At 47.2% G+C, this 27385-nt stretch overlaps 1 protein-coding gene across 1 annotated transcript; it reads right to left on the reverse strand.

Annotated features, from left to right (window-relative positions):
- Positions 1–4077: 4077 nt before the first annotated feature.
- Positions 4078–18698, reverse strand: LOC125719863 (GDNF family receptor alpha-4-like). Its single transcript, XM_048994662.1, has 8 exons — positions 18505–18698; positions 12828–13112; positions 12007–12099; positions 11441–11789; positions 7013–7122; positions 6727–6861; positions 6395–6537; positions 4078–4251 (listed from the first exon to the last, which is right to left on the reverse strand). Exons 1-8 carry the CDS (start codon positions 18542–18544, stop codon positions 4078–4080), a joined length of 1329 nt encoding a protein of 442 aa, XP_048850619.1. The 5' UTR covers positions 18545–18698.
- Between the last annotated feature and the right edge of the window lie 8687 nt (positions 18699–27385).

Genomic DNA, 27385 nt, shown 5'->3' on the forward strand with positions numbered 1-27385 from the left:
GGGTCTCCAGGACTCTGTAACATGTCAAGGACCTACACAGTGTCCATCAGGCTGTCCGTCCGTCCATCCATCCATCCATCCATCCATCCTTCCATCCATCCAAATACATCCTTCCATCGTTTATCTAGAATAGTATGAACCTGGAGTCTGTCCCTGGGAAGCCTGGGGACAGTAAGAGACGCCATGGATAGGATGTATTTCATTTTAAGATGAAAACACACACACACACACACACACACACACACACACACATACATACACACTAAAAGCAAAATACACTCGGTGACAAAAAAAGTTAAGCACCCAGAAGTAATAGTCCGATTTGGATGTTATTTGGTGCACGTGCAGACCAGCGATGGGTATGTACATGATTAGATTTGCAAGGAGCTGGCACGTCTAGTCACCAGACACAGAGGACACCTGGTAGACACATTAGACAGCATTACCAGCACTTGATGGAGTTTGATAGGGGTCACATTGTGGATTTGCATGAGGCTGCCTGGTCGTATCGTACAATTGCCCAGTGTGTGGGACATGCAGATGTCATGGCCACCCGATGCTGGAACCAATGGGCAAGTGAGGGCACCTACAGACACCTTGAAGGTCCCGGTCGCCCAAGACAGACCACACCAAGCGAAGATTGTCATGTTGTGCACCAAGCATTACAGAACCCCATGACATCTGCACCCGCCATCCGGACACAGGTACTGGACTCTCTGCAACCCGCCATCCGGACACAGGTACTGGACTCTCCACAACACGCCATCTCATCCCGCACCGTGTCTCAGTGACTGGCACCAGCCGGACTACGGGGTCACCATCCTATGCCTAGGCTGCCGTTAACACCAGCGCAGAGAGGGCTGGGTTTGGAGTGGTGCCGTAACCGGGAGGCACGGACTGATGACGAGTGGCATCACCATGTTCAGGGATGAGTCTCCTCCCGCGGCCAGCCTGGTCCTGCGATCTTTCCCCAGTCCAACATGTGTGTAATCCGCTTGGACGTCAACTCAGACCTAATGCCAACCTGCAGGATCTCAAGGGCCAATTACAACCACTGTGGGCCGACTTACCGCAGGAGAGGATGCAACGGCTGCATGACTCCCTTCTGCACCGTATCCAGACCCGGGGGGGGGGGGGGGGGAGGGTGCCACACCCTACTGACCTGGGACCAGCAGTGTGCCCTTACTGCCAACTGTGTGGTCCGTTTGGTCTGATATTATAATCATTGTGATACAGTCACATGACCTTTCACCACGTGCAGATTCATTTCATTTCCAGCACTTCGTCTCCCTTTTTTTGTCATTGAGTGTAAATATCTAACGTCATATATTTAGGATGAAATGGGGAGAATCAATGCCGAGTACGCAGAAGAGGTGTTAGGGTGGACACACACAAGGTACCTGGAAAAATCTTGAAGGAATGAGACGAGATCCTAAGGCTGGGATCTGAACCCCCAACCCTGGAGATGTGAGCCACCAGGACCCTAACATACATGTCACACTCAAAATGACACCGAGTGACATTTTCGGAGCACAGCAGGGGCACCGTCTCACTCAGCGTGCCAGAGAACATCACAGAAAACCCACTGACATGAAACCTAAGCCACCTTTATTATATGTGTCTTTTACACTAGAGCCCCCCCCTTTGCCCTTCCCTCCCCCCACCCCACATCAGGGCACAGACACCACGACACAGCACAGATAGCATGGAGGTGTGGCGGGCACATGGAGTCGGAAGGCGGGAAGCGTCCCGGATTCCCGGGAGAGAAGCCGACATCCGTTCACAGTCGCTCAGGTCTGGGGAGATCGAGCTGAAGGATTCGGAGCTCAGACGTGGGAAGGGATCAGTGTCACACTCACCTGCAGATCTGAGAGCAGTCAGATCGCCGCTTTACGTGGTTCCTGTGACCGAATCAGGGCAGGCAGGGCGAGGACGCGGAGCTGTGTCAAGAGGGGGGGGGGGCACGATTCTTGCTTTGGGGAGGGGTACCACCGCACGTTCATACATGACAAAAACATGAGAAGTACAGCACAGGGAAAAAGGTGCTTCGAAGGGCATGGAGCTGATCCGGCAGCCTGCTGACACAGACGCACACAGACAGCCGGAACTGAGCATGAAAACTGGAATCACACGACAGAACAGGAAGCTCGTCTCCGGCCTTACAAAGGAATAAACTGTTGGGGGCACTGCGTGGACCCCCCCCCCCCCCCCCCACCTCCACACACTGCCCGCTCCTTTACTCCCTCTCCCCCTCCCTGTCTGAGGAAGATAAAAACAGGAGAGCTACTATGCGGACATCAAGTCAGCGACCCAGAGGGATTATGGGCTGCCTCTCACATTCAGGTAAAAATATCACAGTTTGTTAAAGCCTGGGGGGGTCTGTTGCTTACATTCCATTTATATAACAGAGGCTTTTACCCAAAATTGATGTACATTTTCTCAAGAATGCAGGGTCGGCTGGTTCCTGGAAAACTTTGAGGTTAAGGGTCAGAATGGAGAAATCACTCTGTAGACCCTGGGATTCAAACCAACAACCATCTGATTTGGGGCAACGGGCCTAACCTGCTGTGTCACACGCCTGCCATGTATTTAGTTAAAACACTAACAGCAATAACTGAAATCGCAAACACGCACCCAGAGCTGAGAGAGCATCACGCTGACCTGTGGCTCTAGGTCCTGCGGTTCTTCGTCTGTTCCTCACGTGTTATAATGCTCTGGAGACACACGGCGTAACATTCGTGCCGTATAACGCCTGTCAGATTGGGGGGAAGAGACAGGCTGACATTCAGTCAATTCCACAATCCTGCATAAGCACCCCCCCCCCCCTCCCTCCGATATCCTGTTTCCATCATCCTGCCCCACCCCTGAAGATGAAAGTTCATTTTGCAGGTTCGCCGTACGAAGAAATAAAATCGCAAGGGGAAAAAAAAAACTTTTGCATCAGCAAGGAAGAGGGAGGCAAAGAGAGAAAGATTTATCGGCGAGAGGTGAAACGGGGACAAAGTGATGCTTCATGGTCAGTTTGTGCTGAAAAGCTGCCTCACCCCTTCTCTCTCGGCGACTCTGCCTTAAAACATCTTTAAAAGGCAGCTGTACTCATCGCCACGGCGACTACCTGGAACCAGACTGAAATGGAAAAATACGCCAGCCCCCCCGAACGCAGTAAATTGCCTCTCTTCTCTCCTGAGTTTAAACTGGACCGCTGCTGAATGTCAGCCTTTGCTCATAAAAAGGCAGTGAGTGTTTTGCTTGTTTGCTGTTTATTTCTGCATTTTATTCATGTAGCCGATGTAAGGGGTCATGCTTCTGGGGAGGGGGAGGGGGGTAAACAGCTGGGGTGTCTCCCCGCTTGGCCCTCCTCCATCGCTGGAGGGGTACCCTCATTTCCGCTCCCAGTCAAAGGACCTGGTGCTAAAAATTGTTTAAATTGGTCAGAGGTCGGTCATTTCACTGGAGGGGCCTCACTACAGAACCGGTAAAGAAAACGGACTGTTGTTCCAGGTGATACTGAGAGTGAGGTCACCTCGCTAACCGGCACTGATGCGGCATGAAATACAACCACAGCCGAAATTAAAAAGTAATCCGAGCATTAAATTCAGTCTCTTTATCATTGCTACTATTATCGTCTCTCATACACTCGCCAGCCCCCCCACCCTTTGCCCGCCTGGAGCTCGCCCGTCTACCGAAGAAGGCCGCTTCTCCGTTATCTCGCCAAGTACCCGGGCAGCATGTCGATTCGCCACTTATTAATTCAACCTACAACTCGATTATCCGCACCGGTAACCCTGTGCTTGTTTATTTGCTGTTGTCTGTGCAGTCGGTAACCAGCCTTCATGTTGCCGGGGCGTTGCGATCGGCTCGGATTATGACACGTGTCCGGGAGTCGGAGGGAACGGCGTCGAGAGCGCAGGGGGGCCGGCGGAGCGCTCCCCCACCACCCAGCCTCCTCCTGGCCCCGCCTTTCTCATCTTCTCCCTCAATGTCACTGAGAGAGTCTGCGTGTTTGTTGCTTGTTTGTTCTGTGGATGAATGATCCGAGGGGGCTGGGGGGAGTGGGCGGGGGGGTGGGGGGGTCCTCTATCCCTGGCAACCCCTGGTCAGAGCAACGCCAGTCAGCAGCAGAGTCAGCAGGGACGGACCCCAGAGGATCCCCCGAGCCCCAGAACCCACGTTCGACTCCTTCGAGTATGGCGGGATCACGTTGAAGTCTTGGCGCTCTTGTTCACCCTCCTCCTCGTCACTCTCGTCCACCTGTGAAGACAGGAGATGAGGAACTGAGGGAGAGACAAGGAGGATGTCAAGGGAGGAGCAGACGACAGATGAACAGAGGGTCAGAGACCCCAAAACGGGAGGTGGCAAGGGGTGGGGCTGGAGGAAATGGAGGCGTGACTGAGCAGTGTGTTAAAGGTTAGAGAGAGTGGTGAAGGGATCAGCATGGAGGGAACGAGGCTAAGAGAAGGAGACAGATGGGCATGAATAAATGAATATTAATATTGATGTGCACCTCCTGCAAACACCTCGGGCTAATCCTCTCAAACAGAGGCAGAGCAGGAGCTGAGAGCCAGGGAGGCGACCGAGCCGGAGACGCGGTGCCTGCTGCCGTATGCTTCGCACCGCCCTCTGACAGGCCGGTATGCCACCCACCATCTATAACTGACAGCCACTTTATATGAACGGCGATCCGCTCTCTATTACAGAGGGACTGCTGTACACCATCCTGACCTGCTTTGTATTAAAGAGGAGCCACTTTATACCACCCTGATCTGCTCTCTATAACCAACAGGCTGCTTTATACCTCCCTGATCTGCTCTCTATAACCAACAGGCTGCTTTATACCACCCCGATCTGTTCTCTAGAACCAACAGGCTGCTTTATACCACCCTGATCTGCTCTCTATAACCAACAGGCTGCTTTATACCACCCCGATCTGCTCTCTATAACCAACAGGCTGCTTTATACCTCCCTGATCTGCTCTCTAGAACCAACAGGCTGCTTTATACCACCCTGATCTGCTCTCTATAACCAACAGGCTGCTTTATACCACCCCGATCTGTTCTCTAGAACCAACAGGCTGCTTTATACCACCCTGATCTGCTCTCTATAACCAACAGGCTGCTTTATACCACCCCGATCTGTTCTCTAGAACCAACAGGCTGCTTTATACCACCCTGATCTGCTCTCTATAACCAACAGGCTGCTTTATACCACCCCAATCTGTTCTCTAGAACCAACAGGCTGCTTTATACCACCCCGATCTGTTCTCTAGAACCAACAGGCTGCTTTATACCACCCTGATCTGTTCTCTAGAACCAACAGGCTGCTTTATACCACCCCGATCTGCTCTCTAGAACCAACAGGCTGCTTTATACCTCCCTGGTCTGCTCTCTATAACCAACAGGCTGCTTTATACCACCCTGATCTGCTCTCTATAACCAACAGGCTGCTTTATACCACCCTGATCTGCTCTCTATAACCAACAGGCTGCTTTATACCTCCCTGATCTGCTCTCTATAACCAACAGGCTGCTTTATACCACCCCAATCTGTTCTCTAGAACCAACAGGCTGCTTTATACCACCCCGATCTGTTCTCTAGAACCAACAGGCTGCTTTATACCACCCTGATCTGCTCTCTAGAACCAACAGGCTGCTTTATACCTCCCTGGTCTGCTCTCTATAACCAACAGGCTGCTTTATACCACCCTGATCTGCTCTCTATAACCAACAGGCTGCTTTATACCACCCTGATCTGCTCTCTATAACCAACAGGCTGCTTTATACCTCCCTGATCTGCTCTCTATAACCAACAGGCTGCTTTATACCTCCCTGATCTGCTCTCTAGAACCAACAGGCTGCTTTATACCTCCCTGGTCTGCTCTCTATAACCAACAGGCTGCTTTATACCTCCCTGATCTGCTCTCTATAACCAACAGGCTGCTTTATACCTCCCTGGTCTGCTCTCTATAACCAACAGGCTGCTTTATACCTCCCTGATCTGCTCTCTATAACCAACAGGCTGCTTTATACCTCCCTGATCCACTTTTTATAACAGGCAGGTGGCCGTACAGCATCCTGACTTGTTCTCTATAAGGTAGCTAAAGTACTTTGTTTAGATAGAACTGGAATTTTCTTCTGGGGAAGAAAGATTTTTTTTTTTATAGCACACCCCCCCATCTTGTACTTCAGTTTGTACTTAAGATTGCTTCAGAATGAATCACTTAAGCAACAGCAGTTTAGACTGAAAAGCAATTAATGTTATGTAATTTTAAAAATGAGTTTGAGGATGGCAATGGTGGGGTGGGGGGGCTGTCCAGCCTGCTGGATGATATTCCGTTCCCCGCATATGGCGTGAGGTCACTCACTGCTGGGCACGGGGCCAAGTGAGGAGGTACTCACAGTGCTGAGGTCAGGCAGAGCGTTGGCGATGATGATGTCATGCTGGATGGTGGGGACAGGCCTGGGGGTGGGGCGTGGGGGCGGCGGCGAGGTCCTCTCCACTGGACGGGGCGGCGAGCCTCCCAGAGCGCCGATGGCATTGCCTGACCCGAGAAGGCGAGAGAGTGGGCAGTGAGAGAGTGGGCAGTGAGAGAGTGGGCAGTGAGAGAGTGGGCAGTGAGAGAGTGGGCAGTGAGAGAGTGGGCAGTGAGAGAGTGGGCAGTGAGAGAGTGGGCAGTGAGAGAGTGGCGAGCAGCTGTGGGTGCAGGACAGCGTGGCTGACAGACACTCACGTAGGCAGCCGTTGGTGTCGAACATGTGCAGCACGCGCAGGCACTCCTGCCACCGGTTGCCGCTGCCCTCGCAGCTGCACCACTGCGACACCTCTGTGCTGCTGTTGCTCACGTAGTTGGGGGTCATGATGGTGCCTGTGGAGGACAGGTCAGTGACAGAGTCTGTCACCTTGAGTGCGGCTCCTGCCTGCAGCCCGTCTGTCACCCCACTCCCCCCCACGTGTTTATCCGGCCTCCCCCTGCCCCTGCCCCCTCCCCCGCGTGCCCTTCAGCCACTCCTGCTTACCTATCAGTCCAGCGTACGCCTTCAGGCAGACAGCTCTGCTATCACTCAGGCACCCAGAGGGTGACTGCGAGGAGGTCTGGCAGTTATGCTGGAAATCGGCCAGTCGGGACCTGAGAGAGAGACAGACAGTCAGACAGACATACAGACAGACATACAGACAGACAGGCAAGCAGGCAGGCAGACAACAGACAGACAGACAGACAGACAGACAGACAAATGGGCAGAGAAACAAACGGAAAAACACAGAGAAGAAGGCAGACAAACAAACAAGCAGGACAATACAGAAAAGGCAGCAGACAAACACAGACAAGCCGGCAAATGAACAGACAAATGGGCAGAGAAACATAAATTCAGGCAGAAAACACAGACAAACAAGCAGAGAAGCAATCGGGTCGATAAAAAGGCAGTCAGAGACAAACAAGCAGCAGGAAGAAACAGGCACACAAAAAGGTAGCCAGACAAACATACAATCAGGTACATGAAAAGAGAGACAAGTGGGGAAAAACAGGCAAAAGGTAGGCATACAAACAAACAGACAAGCACAGAAAAACAAGCAGATAAACACAAACCGGCCGACAGTTACAAATACCCCGAGAAACACACACCCACAATGATACAGGGATATGACGACATACACAAGGACACAAACACAGACACACAGACACACAGAAACAGAGCTATTACAAAAAGCAGGAGCAAAACAATATAAATTATACTGATTATCTGTTGATCGTTTCATGACCGACGAGGAATCTGATTACTTTTAACACATCAGGTATCTAGGTTGACCTCCAGCACTGACACCTTCTTTTCAGTGGCCGGTTTTCATCACAAACCGCTGAGGTTTGCCATGTTCAGAAATGACCGATAAGAGGTGTCCCACGGTCGAGAGAGCAGGAGAATTATACCGCGCCAAGTCTGCTTCAAAGCCAATCGGCAGAAAGGTCACCCGTGAAGTCGGGCTTTGGAGCCGCGGAGCAGGAGAAACGGGGATTCTTATTGGGCAACGAGGGGCCAATGAATGAGGACCTTTTGGAGGTCACATGCACATCGATAACCATGCACAGATTATATGCATATGAGGACACGCACCTTTGAGTAGAAACAAACTCCGAACGGAGCAGTTGTCCACATCAGACGATCAAACAGACTAGAACTTATAGAATTTATATATTTTTTATTAACTGAGCCCGGTGAGATATTCTGGAGACACAGAAATAGACGGGATCAAAGGCTCACTCATCATTAATTCGATCACTTCTTGGACTGCAGTCTATTAGTCTACATAATTTACACTGTGGTAGTTTAGGCGTTTAGAAGTTTCTAGAATGGTGTGGCTCACTCAGTGGCTGTTAATGCACCATGTGTGTATCCCCAGGGGGCTCTGTATATCATCATCAAGCTGAAGGCGACCCCCCCCCCCCAAGCTTGGGATAATCAAAAATAGTCAGAAAGAGGAAGGAATCCGTGGATGCATGAAGTGTAAGTGTGTGTGTGTGTGTGTGTGTGTGTGTGTGTGTGTGTGTGTGTGTGTGTGTGTGTGTGTGTGTGTGTGTGTGTGTGTGTGTGTGTGTGTGTGGCGTCAGGAAGAAAGGTCGTTGCAAGTCTAACTTTTACACCTACTTTGGATCTAACCATGCTTACGTCATTCAGCTTTTCTTGCATGCATGGTAAAAACTATGAGGGTTTAGCTTGGTACTTTCTCTCCTGGGATAATCTCTTGGAATTTCTAGCATTTGTCAGATTGGCAAAAAAAGAAAATTAATTATACGAGGAAGCTGCTGCTGTTTACACTCTAAGTTCCCCTGGACTGAGTAAAAGTCAGATCTGCAGCAGCCCAGTTACTGGAATGTAATAACCTCTCATGTTCAAAAATCACTATTGATGTTATCATTAAATTCAGAAGTGGGAAGTTCTGGTCCATCCATCCATCGATTTTCCAAACCGCTTATCCTACTGGGTCGCGGGGGGTCCGGAACCTATCCCGGAAGCAATGGGCACGAGGCAGGGAACAACCCTGGATGGGGGGCCAGCCCATCGCAGGGCACACTCACACACCATTCACTCACACATGCACTCCTACGGGCAATTTAGCAAGTCCAATTAGCCTCAGCATGTTTTTGGACTGTGGGGGGAAACCGGAGTACCCGGAGGAATCCCCACAACGACATGGGGAGAACATGCAAACTCCACACACATGTAACCCAGGCAGAGACTCGAACCCGAGTCCCAGAGATGTGAGGCAACAATGCTAACCACTGCACCACCATGCCGACCCCAAGTTCAGGTCCAGAAATACTTGTACTTTCTAGACCTGAACTTTCCACCTCTGATTATGTTATTGTTGTGCAGCGGAGTAACATTTACAGTGGCTGTTTTGTTGGTTGTGAATGTTAAGTGTCTTATGAGACACCATAATCATACTCATTCCATATCAAAAACATCGCACCTGTTCTGAGATCCTGAAACATAGCTGTTACCACTGGGAGGGAGTCATTTGTTTTGACCTCCGGGGGAGAAACATTTCAGGCGTTTGTTTCCCTCTCAGATGTTCACTACTGTATGACAGCAGCTGTTATGCATTAATCTGTTGTTCTGCTTTCAAATCAGACACCTTGGGCTTACTGCAGGCTGGAGGTACTACTTACCAATAAGTTAAAAATGAAATTAAATATGTTTATAATGCAGCACATTACTCCGAGGAAAAGTAGTTCATGGTATAAAAAGTATTATTCTGAGTTTAAAAAATTTGGAATAATGTGCATTTCGATGTAAAATTTAGCATATGCATTCTGGAAATCTGGTAACCCATCTACTTGTTTTTCCAGCTTCATGCCCTGTGTTTCTGGGGATGGGCCCCCACCGCAACCCTGTACTGGATAAGTATTTAAGGAAGGTGAATGGATGGATCATACAGATTTCCCAGAATCACTTACTATCCCCCAGAATTCAATGGCTACTGACTGCTCTGCGATACCTATTATGCATGAAAGTACACTTATACAGTGGGGGCCTGCACACCACAAACCACAGGTATGCAGTTGCTGCTGAGCACGGTCTAGCTGTCAAGAAGCTGTAAATTCGAAACGGCTGGAGACTCTGAATGTGCCCGTCAGACAAGCCGCGTGTTTATAATTCGCGTCATGCAGGAAAAGCCAAAGCCTGCCACCCTCTTGCAAAACCAGCTATCAAAATCTGAGCCCGGCAATCTGTCACACGGCACCGCCGTCTCCCCAAGCGCACGGCCACTTGCCATGCACAGAGGAGTATTTATGCTCTCTGCTAGCCTTTAATTTCGCTCCAGGTCACCTGACATCCAGTAGCCCGAAACCCTACCCCTAACCCCACCCACACACCTCATAATCGTTCACGTTCTTGTTTTAAAGCTTTCAGCGGTATCCCAAACATCTCTCTGTCAGCAATTAATTCTCTTTAATTCAATTAAAAACAAACCACATTAACTGCCTTGCATTTGTAAAAGCAGCCTCTATCACTCTCAGCCATATGGGTCTGTGTGTCTCAGTTCCATGACTGCTTTCAGGGTTTGAGATTAAAGAGACAGAACCCAGGATGATGAAAAGAGACATCCATGACCTGAAGTGAAGGAATAAGGGAAGAAACAGCATTTGGATGAGAGCCTGGGCTCATGACGGGCATGAATTAGCAGCTTAGGTGAGCATCTCCCGCTCTGCTGCCGTATCTCACTCTCAGTGAGTGTCAGATGTGCCGTCAACTCACACTGATAAGCACAGCCGACGCCCACTTACCTGATAGGTCGACACCTACTGACCTGTGAGGTCGACGCCCACTGAGATACACAGTCGACGCCCACTGACCTGATAGGTCGACACCTACTGACCTGTGAGGTCGACGCCCACTCAGATACACAGCCGACGCCCAGGGACGGATTACGGACCGGGCCAGCGGGGCCGCTGCCCAGGGGCCCTTGGGGTGCAGGGGGCCCGTGGGGCCCCTAGCCCAAAACAATTTGCAATGCTTATCAACAATGTATTTTCATTTGTCTATTTTAGAGGGCCTACATTCTTTGATCCTCTGCCTACAAGGGCCCCTGACCCTATAGGGAGGGCGTTTGGCTGCCAAGGGCCCTTGAATTGTGGTGGTTGTGGTGGTGGTGCTGGTGGTGGTGTTGGTGGTGGTGGTGGGGGGGGGGGGCCCTCGCGAACGTTTTGCCCAGGGGTCCACACAACCCATAATCCGTCCCTGCCGACACCCACTGACTTGATAGGTCGACACCTACTGACCTGTAAGGTCGACACCCACTGAGATACACAGCCGACGCCCACTGACCAGAAAGGCTAATGCCCACTGACATGCAAAGTCGACTCACACTGGCATGCGCAGCTGATGCCTACTGACCAGAAAGGCCGACGCCCACCGAGTAGAAAGGCCGACGCCCACTGCACTGACCTGCACAGCTCATCCCTCAGGCAGTATCCCTGCAGGCTGAGACAGCTGGGCTTGCCGTCAGGCTCCTCATAGGAGCAGGAGGGCACGATGGTCTTGCGGCGGCGCTCCCCGCATAGTGCGTCGGCGCAGGGGCAGAAGAGCACGCCGAAGCTGTACTCCTCAGGCACGCGCTCCAGGAAGCGGCGCAGCGCCCGGTGGCACTTCTGCCGGTTGCAGCGGTCGGAGCCCGGCACACGCTTAGTGCAGGCGAGAACGTACTCGGAGCGCAGCGAGCCACACTTCTCGTACAGGCCGCAGTCCTGCGCCGCCTTCAGGCAGTGGTTCTGCCCATCCAAGGGGAGCGAGGATGCTGGGGAGAGGACGAAGGGCAGGAACAGGGGCGTGGAAGCTGGGTTTACAGGTTACCGGGCTGAGCTTTAGAACAGGATGTATTAAAGCTGATTGGAGAACGCTAATAAAAAATCTGCATAAATGATGCAGGAATGTACCACAGCGCAAGTGCCTTGAGGCAACTCTGCTGTGAAAGGCGCTATATAAAAATGAAGTGAATCGTAAAGGTCAGGCACCTGCCACTATGGAGGCCATGTGTGCTACGTCGATGTGTCTCAGCAGCCCAACCTGCAGGTCTTCGTACGGGGAGACGTGATACTCATCCTTACCTGGGGGGTGGGCAAGGAACAGTGACAAGCAGGGAAAAATAAAAACAGGATATATGGAAGACAGACAGACAGACAGACAGGCAGACAGACAGACAGATAGATAGATATTAATCCTGATGGAAATTGCAGGTTTACAGTTGCTGGACAGAACAAAAATCCATACTGCAGCTGCCAACTGTTTGGCTTCCCTGAACGTCGACGTAAAAACTTCTTAGCTACTTTACATACTAATCTTCCAGCAGCAGCATCGCGGGTTTCAAAGGGCGGCCGATGTTCATTAGTATCTGTGCTCCTCAAATCGCCGAGGCGTACAATCTACCATCGAATGGCACAGCAAAAGACATTTTCCGTTTCCTTCACTCCCTGATATTTGCCTGTACAGATACGTGTGAGCCAGTGATAAATTAAATGCCTCAAGAAACACGGCTATTCATTAAATTAAACATCAAATAAAGTAAATCTCTGCCTGTAATGGATTGGCATCACGGCCCGGGTGTGCTGTGTGCTTTCTAATTTAGACTCCCAATTCTCTGCCACTGGACTGGGTAAGCGATTATGTGGGTGTATGAATGGATAAAATAAAAATATTAATAAAACATGCTACATTTTATGAGGTATAAATATTAAACGCAGGCCTCGGGTGCCGATTTGTATGACCTATGGCTAAACCTGCGATATGCATCTTCTGTGCTCGAACCCTAGAAATAACACTGACAAAAGCAACTCACCCTCTGAGAACCTGACAGTCCAGTAGACCTTAAGGCATTGCTCTTCCCTTCTCGCGCCACGCTGGCATTTACAGGCCAGCAGGGGGCGGTACTGCAACAGGGCGCCCTGTGCCTCCAGGCACTCATGGCGCGACTCGGGCGCCAGGGGGGACACTGCCTCTTCGTCGGCACAGTATTCCAGCACCCGGTAAGCGGGCAAGCACTCGGGGTCCGTGACGCACCTCAGCTGCGCCTCCAGGCAGTCCGCCGCGGGCAGGGGGAGTGAGGCGGAGGCCAGGGAGCTGCCTGCAGGCAAAGCGAGGCGAGAGAGCAGGGTCAGGAGAGTTAATGTCAGCTGCAGAAGGGTGGAAAAGGGGGTCGCCAATTTTGGCCGGCTGGCTGGAGGGAGATTTTCAATTCGAGGCAAGTCTACACACACATGCACACGCATTTACATGCATGTAAAAGTTTTATAGTCTGCAGGGTTTTAAGACTACCCCAGCGATTTTGACGTAGTTAATCTTAGATTTATAATGGAATAATATAGATCTACATGAGAGTCTGAACATGTGATAGTCACAGCAGATGCGTGAGAGATGCTAACCTGGTGGAACTTGCTAGCATGTAAACTTGGACGGTATCACGATAACATAGCATGTCACGATATTCATTTGGGAGAGCCCGCCCCATTCCACACATTTTATCGCGGTATACCGTGTCATAATATCTGGACAGCATGGCGGTAAATAAAATTAGAAACTGCCCAAACCTACAAGCCATAAAGTCACTTTTGTTAGCGAAATGAATTGCATTTTCTCAAATGGTAAAACCGATTTATTTTCTATTAAAGAATGTTGTCTTCTTTTAACAGACCATCGATGCGATGTAGTGACATTTAAGTCACCCGCCGCAGAGTTAAATATTCGAAACGCGATATGGCATTTTAACACCGCGAGCTGCTAAACACACCTTGAATAATTATCTGGCGTCTCAATTAAGCTGGAGCGCGGTCTAATTAAACGCACGCTGGGTCACAGCACACATCATGATTAAAGTTAGATTCAGACGCTGTGCGGTCAGAATCACAATCACCCCGTATGTGCCGGGGTCTGACTCGCGCGGAATACATTACAGGGGAGACACACTGCTGATCATGGGGACGAGCGCACTGAATCCACTGCGGACTTTAAAAGCACGCCAGTGCATGGGCTATGTAACACATACAGCCAGCGATATGTAACAGCAACCCAGCTGAACAGATCTAGCAAAGATGCTTTGTTGGGATCGACTCACTGACTTAACTTCTCTGGAAGCTGTTCACTTGCATCTTTGCCTCGAGTCTTTATTCGGATCTGCGCATCCAGAATTGAAACTGAAAACCCTATGATGATGCTGTTTTGTCATTTTGAGAAGGACATTGAAATGCTTCATTCCCTCTACCCCATCTTGCTCCCCTTTGAGACACACACAAATATAAACATATTCAGAGCAGAGTCTGAAACTTGGAGCATTTGGGGGGGGGGGTTATTCTGCCGAGGACAGGATTTGAACCCGTGACCTTCTGATCGCAGAGCCCTAACTTACTGACCCAAACACCAACCCACATTAATAATGGCAAAGAAGCTAATCACGTTTTCAGAACAGACATTTCTCTTGCAGGATACAAGTGACATAATTATATAAATTTGATCCAAAATCGGAATAAACATTCACGGCTGCAGAGCTACGCCGCTGTACTTCCCTGGAAGCAGGAGAGAGCAGTTTAGAGAGCTTTTCGGGTGACTTGGTCACTTCAGTGATTCAAATGAGACTGAGCGTAAGATTCAGGGTCAGCCCTGAGCAACTTCAGATTTCACAAAAGTCCTCAGGGAAAATGGAGGGAGGAGACTGAACACACGACATAATGGTGCATTAAGTGTCCACTTTCCGAATATGTTACAAAGCAGAACAGCTGCAGTGTACCTGAAAAACATATTTCTGGAAAATGTCATTATTCGGTACTCGGTACCTGCGACTGCTGTGTAATCAGGGGATATGGCTACGCAACCATGGAGCACCATTCAGGCTGAATAAGAGGTCAGTGCGAATGGGAGGAGAGCTCCCATCTGGGGGATCCCAGCCTTTTTTAAGGTGAAGAGGGAATAAGAGGAGCCAAAATATATTCAGAGGGGCCAACCAATGATATGTTTCGAATCAGTGATTGACAGGGGAAAGGGCACTCGGGGGGCCAGTCAGCATTCATCTGGAGCCAGTACCCCAGTGGCCCCGCCCCCATAAGTGCCCGATAGACAGATCTGACCTCAACTTCCAGCACTCGGTACAGTTCAGTGTTTTAACAGAACGACGTGAAAGGTACACACATGGAGCGTATTAACCCGACAGATGAGGGATTCGAGGGGGAGGCGGCTTGTAATACCTTCACCTGGAAAGCAGAAGTTACTGGGTGATTATCCAAACCGTGCAATTTTGCAGTGTAATTACGTGCCTTCAGCCAAGTACATCACTACCATGCGGACACGCGAGTCCCCTTTGCTTTCAGCATTACATCTGTCCTGATCTGTTCTCTGCGTTGCACTGCTGTTCCTTGTTACTCATTTGTTAGCATCGTTGATAACACTTTACATGAGGGGGCATGAGGAACTTAGTGATTCGGTTACTACTCAAGTACAAATCATGAGCGAATATAGTAACGGCATGAAATACGTGAATCGTCACGATTGATTAATGATGAGTAGGCATGGGATCAGTATGTAACTAACACTTAGTTAATAGTTAATTAATACATTAAGTAAGAGTGTATTACTACATTATTTGCGCCCCCTCGAGTCATTTCTGTTGCCTGAGTCCTTAGCATAACACCTATCTCAACCGCAAGGGGAAGATGATGAAATGGCTTACAACATCACCGCCCCCCCCACCCACAGAAAAAGACAGCTAAGAGTGTTCAATTAGGAACATCTGTAGGGGGAAGAAAGCCAGAAGGCGAGAAAGGAGAGAGAGAAAAAAATACTGTAGGGGGTTCAAGGTCAATTGGCTGCCCCACCTTCTTGGGAATATCAACCGGGAAAAGTAGGAGAGGAATATGAGGAAGGGGTGAGGGAGACTATAGGCGATGACACGGATATCGGGCGGGATATCAGCACGGTGTCAGTCAGAAGCACGCCGCCCCGGGGGCTGATTCGGAAGGTTTCACTCTGTATTCATGCATCGCCTCAGCCCTTCCTAACTTTTGCATTGCGAGGGAAGGAGTTGGTGTTTAGCACCGGAATACCAACCACGCTCACTCAGTCCCCGCAGCCCGTAAAGCCTCCACATCTGTCTCATCCGTTTACAGATCTGGATCCTAAAAAAAGCCCAGCCGAGCTTTAAAAAATGTAAGTGGGAAAAACCTATAAGGAAACCTGCCAGTTAAATCACGGTTTCTGATATATGCTGTAAAAGTTTCTCTTACAAATTACTGCGAAAACTCCTGCAGATATTTTCTGCACTTATAAATGATCGGCTGTTCAAGTAACTGGCATGGTTAGATGGTGCTAGTGATCTTTCACGGGACAAAATGGAGTTCAGCTATCTTATTAAAAATCAAACACTGTACAATGCTGGAATACTATCCATCTCACCTAAGCTTATTTTCACACATACTGTAGGATTTGTTTCGTGCGGGGAAAAAACGACTACAGCGAGTGGTGGGCACATTGCGGTATTATTTAAAAAGAAAGAATTAATGATCGGGTATATATAAGCTGGACCTGGAAAGGGCTGCTTAGTACCTGTCACGGGTCTGGAATAACGGTCATCTGCTGCGTGTCCTTACTGAGAAATAGAAAAAGTACAGGGTGTCTTTCTGAAGCCAGTGGCGGACGTTTAATTAACTGCTGGACGTTTAATTCACGTCAACATCGTATCTTCTGGAAGCCACACCAGTAGTCAAGGCGATTCAGACGGTTCAAATCAAGAAAAATGTAACAAAAAGTTTAACGGGGCTTTCTGCATGTATATGCGGGGTAAACCATGCCCAAATCAAAATGCTGCATATTTTATGAAATTACAGCATCGGGCTATATCCAGCGATTGGTACTTTTAAGAAGCACTATTATTTTCAGCAGGTACGGCTGATCTTGAGCAGCTGTCAAGAAGAAGAAGACGTAAAGCAGGTACATGCAGGGGATGAGGCAAGTCTCTTACGGAGTCCTCACTCACGCGCACCTGCTGTCAGACGGTCAAAGCCACCACTTCTAATGTGTCTCCGGATCGTAGGAGGACGCCAGGCCATCCCACGTCAGCTAAGGCAGCACATGCAAATTGCCCACACACTTAACCTGATGCATGCAAGAGCAGGCAGAGAGACATTATTACACGTAATGTTACCTAGATATGCGGGAAATAAAGATCCGCAGGGTCGGGATTACCATAAACGCTCGTTCACTGACTGGTTTAACCCAATTCTCTGTGCTTCCCATTGCCGTAAACCAGGCAGTGAATGACCATAACAAGCACATGTAGCTTTAATTGCTCCCAGCTCCTTCGGAATTCCTGCATTGTTTTAGTCTTTAGGCTACATGCAAGCTAAGTAATACTATTGTCAATATATCGCTAATATATTATTTCTCTTTACAGATTTATCGTGCTACTGGTCTTAATTTCAGCACTTTTTGAAATATATATGCAGTTTACAGAAGCCAAGAAGTGATGGCGATCTGTCTATGGCCACCATAACCATTAATCACAGAAGCAAAGCCTTTCTGTAAAGCCTCCGGCATTTATCCAGCGCTACTCAAATGCACAGGGCACGTGCATGTACATGTAAATCAAGTCAAGAGTAATGCATAACATTATGGTTCTGAATAGTTATTAATCATCTTGTGGGCAGACTTAATGTATCGCTATATCACCTGGCAACAGTCTAAATAAAGCGTGCTTCATAACACCTTTCAGGCATGTTTTGTAATGCACGCGTCATTTATGTTGTGCCCACGAGGGTACAATGCAGAGATTTTTATTTATTAAGCTCGTTTGTACGGAGCTTTCGAGTGCAAAACAATTAAAGGGCTGTGAAATGTTATGCCACGTTGAAAACTTTCGGATGTTGACTTAAATGTCCATAAGTTTTGCTTGCAGATCAAACTGATTTTGGCATGCTGACTGCGAGAAAAGCGGCACATTATAGACATTTTATAATATACATTTCTAACACTTGCATTCAGTAGAATGTATCGACACCGTATTCGAGCAATTCTTTTGTATAGAATTACAGCAATTATATACTCGCCCTTAAATAAAGATGCATCATATCGTTTTGTCACTTTAAAGCACATGTTTTTTTTTTATCTATATTACTAATCGTTATTAAGTTTAATCTCAATTAATAATCATTGGAGCTCCTTGCATGTGAGCAATCGTTCGGTTATTACTGAAGGTTTGCATAAACCGATAAACTGTTTAAAAGGCGATGGACAGCCAGGAATGCGAGAAATGACCGAATAGAGGGTATGATGAGTGGAATTCAATATAGCGGCGATTTTGCTGATTATATAAAACCAATCAACGCTAAATGAAGTGTAAAGCTGGACATCGATAATGATTGTGTCTGACAGAAACAGACCAACAGACGACAAAAATAAAGGTGCTAGTACTAAAATTATTGAAAATAAACCACAAGGCCAAATGACTGAAATATAGCAAGCGACAGCCTGCTCACCTGTGATGAAGACGTTCAGAAGTACTCCGAGGAAGATCATGCTCGGTCCCCGGCCGTCACTGAGCGCTCAGTCTCTCGCTACTTTCTTTCTGTTCCACCTGGAGCCAATTCGGGGTATTTCCAGCTGCGAATCTATTTCAAAACCATCCCACAATGTTAACACGTGCGCTTAAACATTTTCATTATCTTGTCAGCCCTTGCCTGCGTTTAGAATAAAACTGAAAATAGTTATAAAAATGAAAAAATAACGACGATCGCCCCCCCCCCCCCAGAGCGCTGCAGACATGTAATGCATCACATTTCTACCAGTGGGAAAGGCAGAAGGAGATAAACCGGAATTACCCTACAAAACTTTTATTCTCCACGAGAAGATGCGCTGGCATCACAGAGCGCACTGGCCGGCGTCTCTCCGCGGAGCTGCGGGGCGATGGGGGTCCGGCCCGCTAAGCTACGCTCCGCACTAACGGCGCTGTGATTGGCTCCGGAGCGCACGGCCGCAGCGGCAAGGAGACGCGATGCAGAAATCCAGACGTCAGGTGAGATCGATGATGAAAACAAATCAGCCCGCCTGTATGGTATTGGATCTCTAGGAAGCACACTGTAAAAAAAGAGTTCTTAATTACGGTTCGCCTTCCCGTTCCCGCCCGTTTCAACTTCATTGGGGGGTGGGGGGGGGGGGGGGGGGGGGTGGAACTGTCGTCAATGCAAAAGTTACGGCGATCAAAACATGAAACTTCATTACAGATGGACGTAAGATAAGCGGGCATCTTCACGAGTAAATCCTAGTAAAAATAAATAAAGCTGTTTAAATTGGGAGGCGTGGGCTTGCACAAATTTGAGTAAATTTTGACTCCATATGAAATAATTTAAAAGGCAGAAACGAACCATGAGTTGGGGGATTACCCTATTCATTTGCGCCAGAATGGGAAATTAGAGAGCAGAGGTTTACAATTACCGCAGACTGTAAGCCCTTATGCAGCTGCTGTGAACTCCAGGCTCCAGTACCGCCAATTCTTCAATGTAAGACCGTAGCTGCCGTTGCTGAAATCCAGTGGATGCTTCCTATAAGCACTGTTTAGCCCTCGTTCCTTCTGCGTTTCGACAGGTAGCCTAAAATTATCAGGGAAAAAAAACCAAGCATCCTATGTCTTTAATATAGCTGACTTTGAGCTGTGCTATAATGTACCAGTAATATTATTGTCACGCGCCCGAAGACCAGCCAGATAGGATCTTCATCTTCTGCTAAAAAAAAGGTGAGAATGTAAATAAGGGCAATAGATAAAACCCAGTTACCATCTTGTGCACATGTTTACTTGCACTTGTTTACTTGTATAGTATAATGTTACAAAATCCAGCATTCAGCATTTTTATTGTATTTGGTCACATTTTAAGTAACGTTCATATACAGGGAGCTCCCAAATGTATTTCTGTATAGGGGCAGGTGCCTGCGGATATACAGGAAAATATACGATTTAGCCTATCTGTGATCTAATATACAGCACGTATTCCCACAACAGAGATCACGTTAAGCAAAGTTGGATGTGTCTCTCAGCATAGCCGTCGTTAGGTCCGCTATAGCCCGGAGTATTTTAGCCCCGATGCCAATCTTCCTTGGAAAAATGAGTCAAGCCCAAGGTAAACTTCACTTAGCCGTTGATCTCTTCAGTAGCTCGAAACTCCCCTGTATCTCAGGATTGCCTTACAGAGTGTGGCTGTACTGAAACCCGATTTTTCCTTCGGAAGGAAAAGGTTATAAATATTATTTTGGTGTATAATTCATAACTTTTTCCAAAACAGAACATCCTACAAAGAGATTTCACTTTGGGCGTGTGTAGAATGACGGCAGGTATTGCAGTGTCTTTCAACACTGTTGCCGGTTCTTTGAAGAGTTATAGTTGTTAAATGGTCGCTCATGACAGCCCGCGGAGATCTTAGTGAAGAAGGGTCAGATTTACGACTGTCACATTTTACTTGTCTGAGAAGAGTGACTTTATGAAGTGACGCCCCTCGCCTCCCGTGCGCGACGCGCTGCTTCATAAATCGACGCTCCGCTTGATCTTCATGGATGTGCCATTAATCTCGGCGAACAGTGCACGGAGCCAGCGAGATATGTGGTAGAGATACATCCCCAAGTGACAGGAACCTCTTGGGAAGGGTAATTTCAGGTCGTTGAAAGGAATTTGTTCCACGTGTGACAAACAGACGAGGTGAAGGTGAAGCACGACCACACAAGACACCAAATCAGGCGGGCGCCCTCATCTCAATCTTGGACCTGATTCCGTTAACCAGATCCATATTATTCAATTATTAACCTACCTAGCGCCAAGCCTTATCTAATCAAACTCTGGGGAGCGCTTAACATTTACGCACGACCTGACAGCCGTCAGTAAAATCAGTGAAAACTCATCAGGATGAGTGACATTGTCTGCAGCCATTAACTGACCGGTTGACCCCAACCCTGGGCCGCATTTATCTGTGCGTGTCTCCACATGCGACTCCATCAGGCTCGGATGAATAGGTCGGGAACCTCGGCGTTGTGCCATCTGCCCCCAACTTCATCTCCCGGCACTTATCCCCTCTTCCTATCACCCTTGTAGTATATCAACAAGTTTTCATCCTAATAATTGCTCCCCCCCGTTCAACTCGAAGCCGCCTGCGACCCTGAACATCACTTCAAAGGTCCTGACTTCGGAGGTCTCGAGCAACCACTTCGCATCACTTAAATCCCGCGGGAGACGAGCGCGAGAGAAAAGCAATTACTGATGGGCGCGATAGCGCGCGCCGGAACGCTCCTCTGGCCCCACTTCAATAAATGAGCACTCCGGCACGCATGTGCATGGAACAGCTTTATCGGTGTCTTGAGTGCGACTTCCAGTGCCCTTAAAAAGAGAGGCACGATTATGGAGATACACATAACCGGGGGCGTTAAAAAAAATCAGGGGCTAAGTCAAGTTTATCTGGGGCTTGACCTGTTTTTTTTAAGACAGGCATCGGGGGTAAAATACTAGAGGCTAGGTTAAAAATACCCGGGGCTATAGCCCCCCCGTCATCGGACCTAAGGACGCCCATGCACGTAAATGAAAGTTTCAGCCACGGCTTAATTTCTGTGCTGTATGCCTGCAGAGGTTACCAAACTAATAAGTAATGCAATACACAGGCACGTAGAATAAACCACGAGAACATAAACAAAACAATTCCCTAGCGACTGGAAATAATCGTAGCTGTAATTAATATACTATACATGGCGTAACCCGCGGTGACTCCTTACCACGGAGGTTTTCAACTTCCCTTAGTCTAGAGACTCCCAAATGTAAATAAACCAGAGCTTGGGATTCCCTACTACTAACGCGTGACCACATAAGTAAACAAGGGGTTTCCCCTTTAATATTTTTATTTAATATATGCGGAGGCCATGTTGAATGCCCCATCTGTGTTAATACCTACGAAACTAAGCTGGCTGACTGATTAAGCATTTATAGATAATCAGTATTGAAATGACTGTAAAAAAAAGATTAACTGATTGTAACTGATTCATTAAACAAGCCCATTTCTGGTCAACTGCCTCAGAATAATTTCTAAAATTAGACTTGAACGTCGCCCCCGCATGACACTTGTGATGAGGGTCATCATCATTCTGGTTATTTAGATATTCTGTTTAAAAATCTGTAGCAGGACTGAGGTAGGCGGGATGAGAATTTTCCCACGGGGATCGATAAAGGATCCTTCCTGTACAAGTGAGGCATCAAGGGAGATAATATGCACAACCGCACCTTGTCTGAACGTCCAGTGAACGAACAGTTACAGTGCGAGATAGCTGTGGAAAAACAGCATGCAGTGCAATACAATGTAACGCCAAGACAAGCTGCACAAGTAAACACCACCCAGCTGGATCTAGCCAAAGTCAAGTCTCTTATTTTCCGCGTCAGATATATGATGTATGGCTCCTACACTAAGGTGAAATAGGGTTAGCGCTGGTCAGAGTGCAAAAGAGCAAGAAAACATAGAATATAAACACAGAGACATAGAAATATGACTTAAGGGTAAGGCTTTCTCGGTCCTGCGCCGGACTGACGCCTGCACTACGGAGGCTCGAGTGAGGCTGCTTTTTAGCAGTCTGAAGTTCTTGCACAACCTGAATGTTTTACCACTTTTCCATTTATTTCATAAACTGCAGATTTTTTATTCTTGTTAAGCATCGTAAAGTAGACTGAAAATATAAGTGAAATACAGCAGGTTTCCTTTATAACATGGAATGAGTGTGTAACAGCGCATGTCTGACATCATATGGACTGTGAACTTGTGTGGTGATGGAGTCAGATTCTAAGCTGTCCTTTAACTATAAATGCACTGGTTAACTGTTTCATCCCAGGAAACAGAGCAGTATTTAATGTCCCTTGTAGAGAATAATGCATCGAATTCGCTCTGCTGTCATAAGTGCTAGAGGACGTTACTTTGCTGAATCGAAGGTGTGACATTCTCTTGGCAACAAAGGCACTCAGATGGTGAACATACTGTACATTTATTCATTAGCAAAGAATGTTGAGTGTATTTTTAGTAAATGTTAAGTGAGTAACATGCAAGTGTAGAAAATCTCATTGCGCAAAAACCTTTGACTGGTAGCGCATTTCAGCTCTGCATTCAGCAACGTGATGCCGCAGTAACTTACGCCAAAGCCCCCCCCCTCATTATGCAACGGGATCCTGGGCTTCGACGGAGAGACTAGATAACGCTACTAAGTGCTGCAGCGTAGCGGCATAAGAACAGTCTGCTAATTTAATAAAAAAAAAAGCCCCAATCTCGTGCTTCCAACTTTCTCCGCGGAGCGCTGATGGAAACGAACACGGACAGGGCATTCACTAGCGGCAAGTAAAAGCTGAGCGGCAGAGCTGTGCAGGGCTGCCGAGGCGCGGTGGCAGGATGGGGTTAGTGGAGATATGTTCCTGGTGAAGGGATGAGTACTTATGTAAGGGAGAAGGGGACTAAACGGCACAGGGGCAAGGTGTCCCACAGCAAAGAGGTCACTGGTAACAAATGCTGTTACAATAAATAACATCCACCGTTTTCAGCATATTCACGCGTTTGGGTTTCACAAGACATTAGTGTGAGGCAGGGATGCTGCTAAACATTTTGGGTCCCATGAAATATATCATACTGAGCCCCCCAGTCCAGACCAATCCAGTTATGTTACAAATTCTTTAGGGTCCCTGTCACTCATGGGCCTTGGAATCGTCCTCATTTACATTAGTTATAGTCATTATTAATAAAAAATAAATCTAATAACGGCATTAAATATACTCTTAAATACGTTGCTTTGATTATTTACGAAAAAGCGCCAATTTAGTATTTAAATGAATCGAGCCCTTACTTGATTATTCAAGGGCTAAGAACTATTGAGAAATCATACCGAGTACTCAGTTACACATTCAGAGTCTGGTGATTTGAATCATCTGTTCATTCAATCAACGGTTCAATCAAGGGTAATTAATAAAGGCTCCAAATGACACAAAGCGTAGCATAAACAGTGAATTGCCACTACCTGAGTATAGAACAAGCTATGGTATTTAGCAGGGGCGGGCAATTTTATCCAGAAAGGGCTGCTGTGTATTCAAGTTTTCCCTGCAACTCCCTAATTATATTACTAATTAGAAGACTGATTGGCTGAGGAGTCCTCACACCTGGGTGTGAACAGCTGACCCAAAGGTCACCCCAAAAACCTGCGTACACACCGGCCCTTTGCGGGTAAGATTGGCCACCCCTGCTTTACAGTGTTCCTCCTTTTGCGTTGCTTTGCAGAAATGTGATATAATCATATGTGTGGCGAAAAGCAATATGCTTTCAAAAAAAGGGGGGGGGGGTACATTTCATCCATCCATTTTCCAAACCACTTATCCTATTGGGTCGCGGGGGTCCGGAGCCTATCCCGGAAGCAATGGGCAAGCAGAGGAAACCCCACGATGACATGGGGAGAACATGCAAACTCCGCACACATGTGACCTAGGCGGAGACTCGAACCCGGGTCCCAGAGGTGTGAGGCAACAGTGCTAACCACTGCACCACCATGCCGCCCCGGGTACTTTTCACTTAATGATAATATTATATGCAGGGGTGCTGCTGAAGTTTTTGGACCCCATGAAAACATATTGGCCCCCCATCCCAGATCGATCGGATTATGTTCCAATTTTCTCTAGGGTTCATGTCACTGAGGGACTCTTGTAATCGTCGTAACGTCAACCCGCTTCGCGGTGCCTCTGACTGCATGTATGAGTTCCTAGTGACACGATGAGGAGATGCAGCTATGCGTTCTCTGTCCCCTGTGAGAAGCTGAAGAAAGATGGATCCCCACAGCAGAATTTGCAGAGCGGAGGTATGATGTTTACCGAACGTACAAATGATTTTTCTTTTCATATTCAGGGTTCCCTATAAAATGCTGGACTCCCTGCATCTGCCAAGGTATCCAAGCCCCTCCCGCGGCCCTGGAGACAAGCGTACTATCTCAGTGAGCCGCTCCAGCGAACACCGGCACGGCATTCGTGGAAAAGAATTATTAGTAAATGATGAGGCCATATGGTTTTTCTACGAATCCATCCCTTGCTTCATATGAGTGATCATTTATCCAGTTAGGAGCGTGTTCCGGCATGCAGATAATGTACCGTCAGGTCCCTCAAGTTCCGAGACGCGCTGGCCGTCTCAGGGTAACGGCGCGGCACTGGATTCCGGGAGGAAGACTTCAGCATGCAGGGGGAAGCATGGGGTGGGACACGCAGAGCCCAAACCTTTCAGCCTTACAAGCCACCACATGCAAATAAACAATCTTAAATAATGCACTTCACTGTTATCGCTATGCACCAATGGGGACGCGACCCCAGAGCGAGGGACGTGGCGGGAGAGACCCTGGCCATTAGCAGGTAACACATGCTCGCACGTTACGGGCAATTTCGGGTCCGTGTAACGGCGTGCCTGCGGACGGCAGACTGTGCTGGCTGCAAGCCAGAGATATAAAACTGCTTTTCTCCTCCGTCGTGTTGAACAGTAAGTACTACACGACCGCATCCACCACCAAGTATGACGTGATGAATACGGTCAGTCAGGATCCGTCAGAAAGGTAATACAGTAGTTTATTTTTTAAGCACATAACTTTTTAGTAACACATTGTGGATGTTTTCTTTGTTGATAGATTATCGTTTCTTTATTTATACTCATATTTCAAGCATATAAAAACTATTCGTATATGTTTAGTGTGATGGACTGGCATACTGTCCAGAAGACCCCTTGCGAAATGTCCTCTTTTATCTGGGATATGGTGGCTGGTTGTGGAAAATAGATGTGTGGATGGGTAATTATAGTATTATTATAGTAAATTCAGTAGTATTATAGTATAATAGATACAGATTTATAGCATTATACTATTATGTACATAGTATAGTAGATATAGTATTATGTACTATATAGACTTACTATAGTATAGTTTTATAATACTATGGTATAGTAAATATGGATTTATAGTATTATACTATTATTTTATATATATATATATATATATATATATATATATATATATATATATATATATATATTATAGTACAATATAGTAGTATAGTTAGTAGATTTAATAGTATATAGTAGATGTAGATGTATAGTATTGTACATTTAAGTATGTCCACACAATTCTGTTCTGGATAAGCTGTATGGAAGATGGATGGGTCATTTATTGGATGGATGTTTATGAACATTGTCAATCATCAATATGTACCTCATCCATCCATCCATCTTCTAATCCTTTGTCCTGGTCAGGATCACAGGGAATACTTACTAAACCACAGTAATAAACTACAAATATAGATTCTATTAACAATTGCAAGTAATTTAATCAGTGGAGGTCTCGGGCACAATGGTAATTCAGATCTTACCCTCGCTGTATCTCTGTCTGAGTTACGTCATGATTAATGAACATATCTCATCCACAGCACAATACGGGTTTTACTGGCACTGTCAGCCTTGCTCTTTCGCACCTCGCTGGCATTTTTCTTATTCGCATTTTCCACACAATGATGAATGGCATTTGAAAAAGTCTGATGGGATTTATGGGCTATTAGGTGTGGCTTTAAACAGCGGGTCACACGCTGGCTTCGAACAGAGACCCACGTTACTTAACTTACTAAAGAAAACAACAAGCCGTAAGAAGTAAATCCTTGAATCGTTCCAACAGCAGCTGATGGAGACAGTTTGCTCACAGCACGAAGACAAGTGGCTGTAGGTTTTAAAACCGCAAAAATAAATAAATAAATAAAAAACAAAACCGTCATTTCAATTGCAATTCGGTTTATGGAGACAGAAGAGCTTAAAAGATCTTCATGCAGCTGCTGTCCAAGGTCCATGCCAATAATCCCCAGCCAACAAGCCTTGTGAAAGAACCGGCAAACATCGCGGACGGCTGCGATATTTTCATCACGGACAAGTTTACCCAGAAAATCTTGTTAGCGACATTTATTATCTGTGATTAAGCTGTCTGTCGCTATGCAAAATTATATGTCAATTTCCTTTGCATGTTTAAATGACTAAACTGACTGGGAGACAAAATCAGCAGATGCAGAGAACAAAAACACACACACACACGTGTGTGTGTGTGTGTTTATGTATAATTTGTCATCCGTAATGTCCTGTCTGCCCTTTTGCTTATGGGGTTAGTAATATAATACCATTATATTCACTACTTGGGATAAATCATCAAATAAATCCATGTTTCTTTCTAGGGGTGAATATTATATGGTTTCGGATTAAATCCATATGTCAAAATGAAATTAAAACAGATTTACACAGGTCATGTGACATTTGCGGTCTTAGAAACGCTGGCGTCCATTTGCCAGCCTGAACTGTGTTTCCA

This window comes from Brienomyrus brachyistius, chromosome 24, assembly GCF_023856365.1.
Source record: "Brienomyrus brachyistius isolate T26 chromosome 24, BBRACH_0.4, whole genome shotgun sequence".
In the NCBI taxonomy this organism is placed as follows: Eukaryota; Metazoa; Chordata; class Actinopteri; order Osteoglossiformes; family Mormyridae; genus Brienomyrus; species Brienomyrus brachyistius.

Excerpts from the sequence above, each read along its gene's own strand:
- LOC125719863 (XM_048994662.1), bottom strand. The coding sequence starts at position 18,544 with ATGATCTTCCTCGGAGTACTTCTGAACGTCTTCATCACAG. Across the intron at positions 7,123-11,440 it reads CTGAGGGATGAGCTGTGCAG|GTCCCGACTGGCCGATTTCC; the intron begins GTCAGTGCAGTG and ends TCTCTCTCTCAG. Across the intron at positions 6,538-6,726 it reads CGACACCAACGGCTGCCTAC|GCAATGCCATCGGCGCTCTG; the intron begins GTGAGTGTCTGT and ends TTCTCGGGTCAG.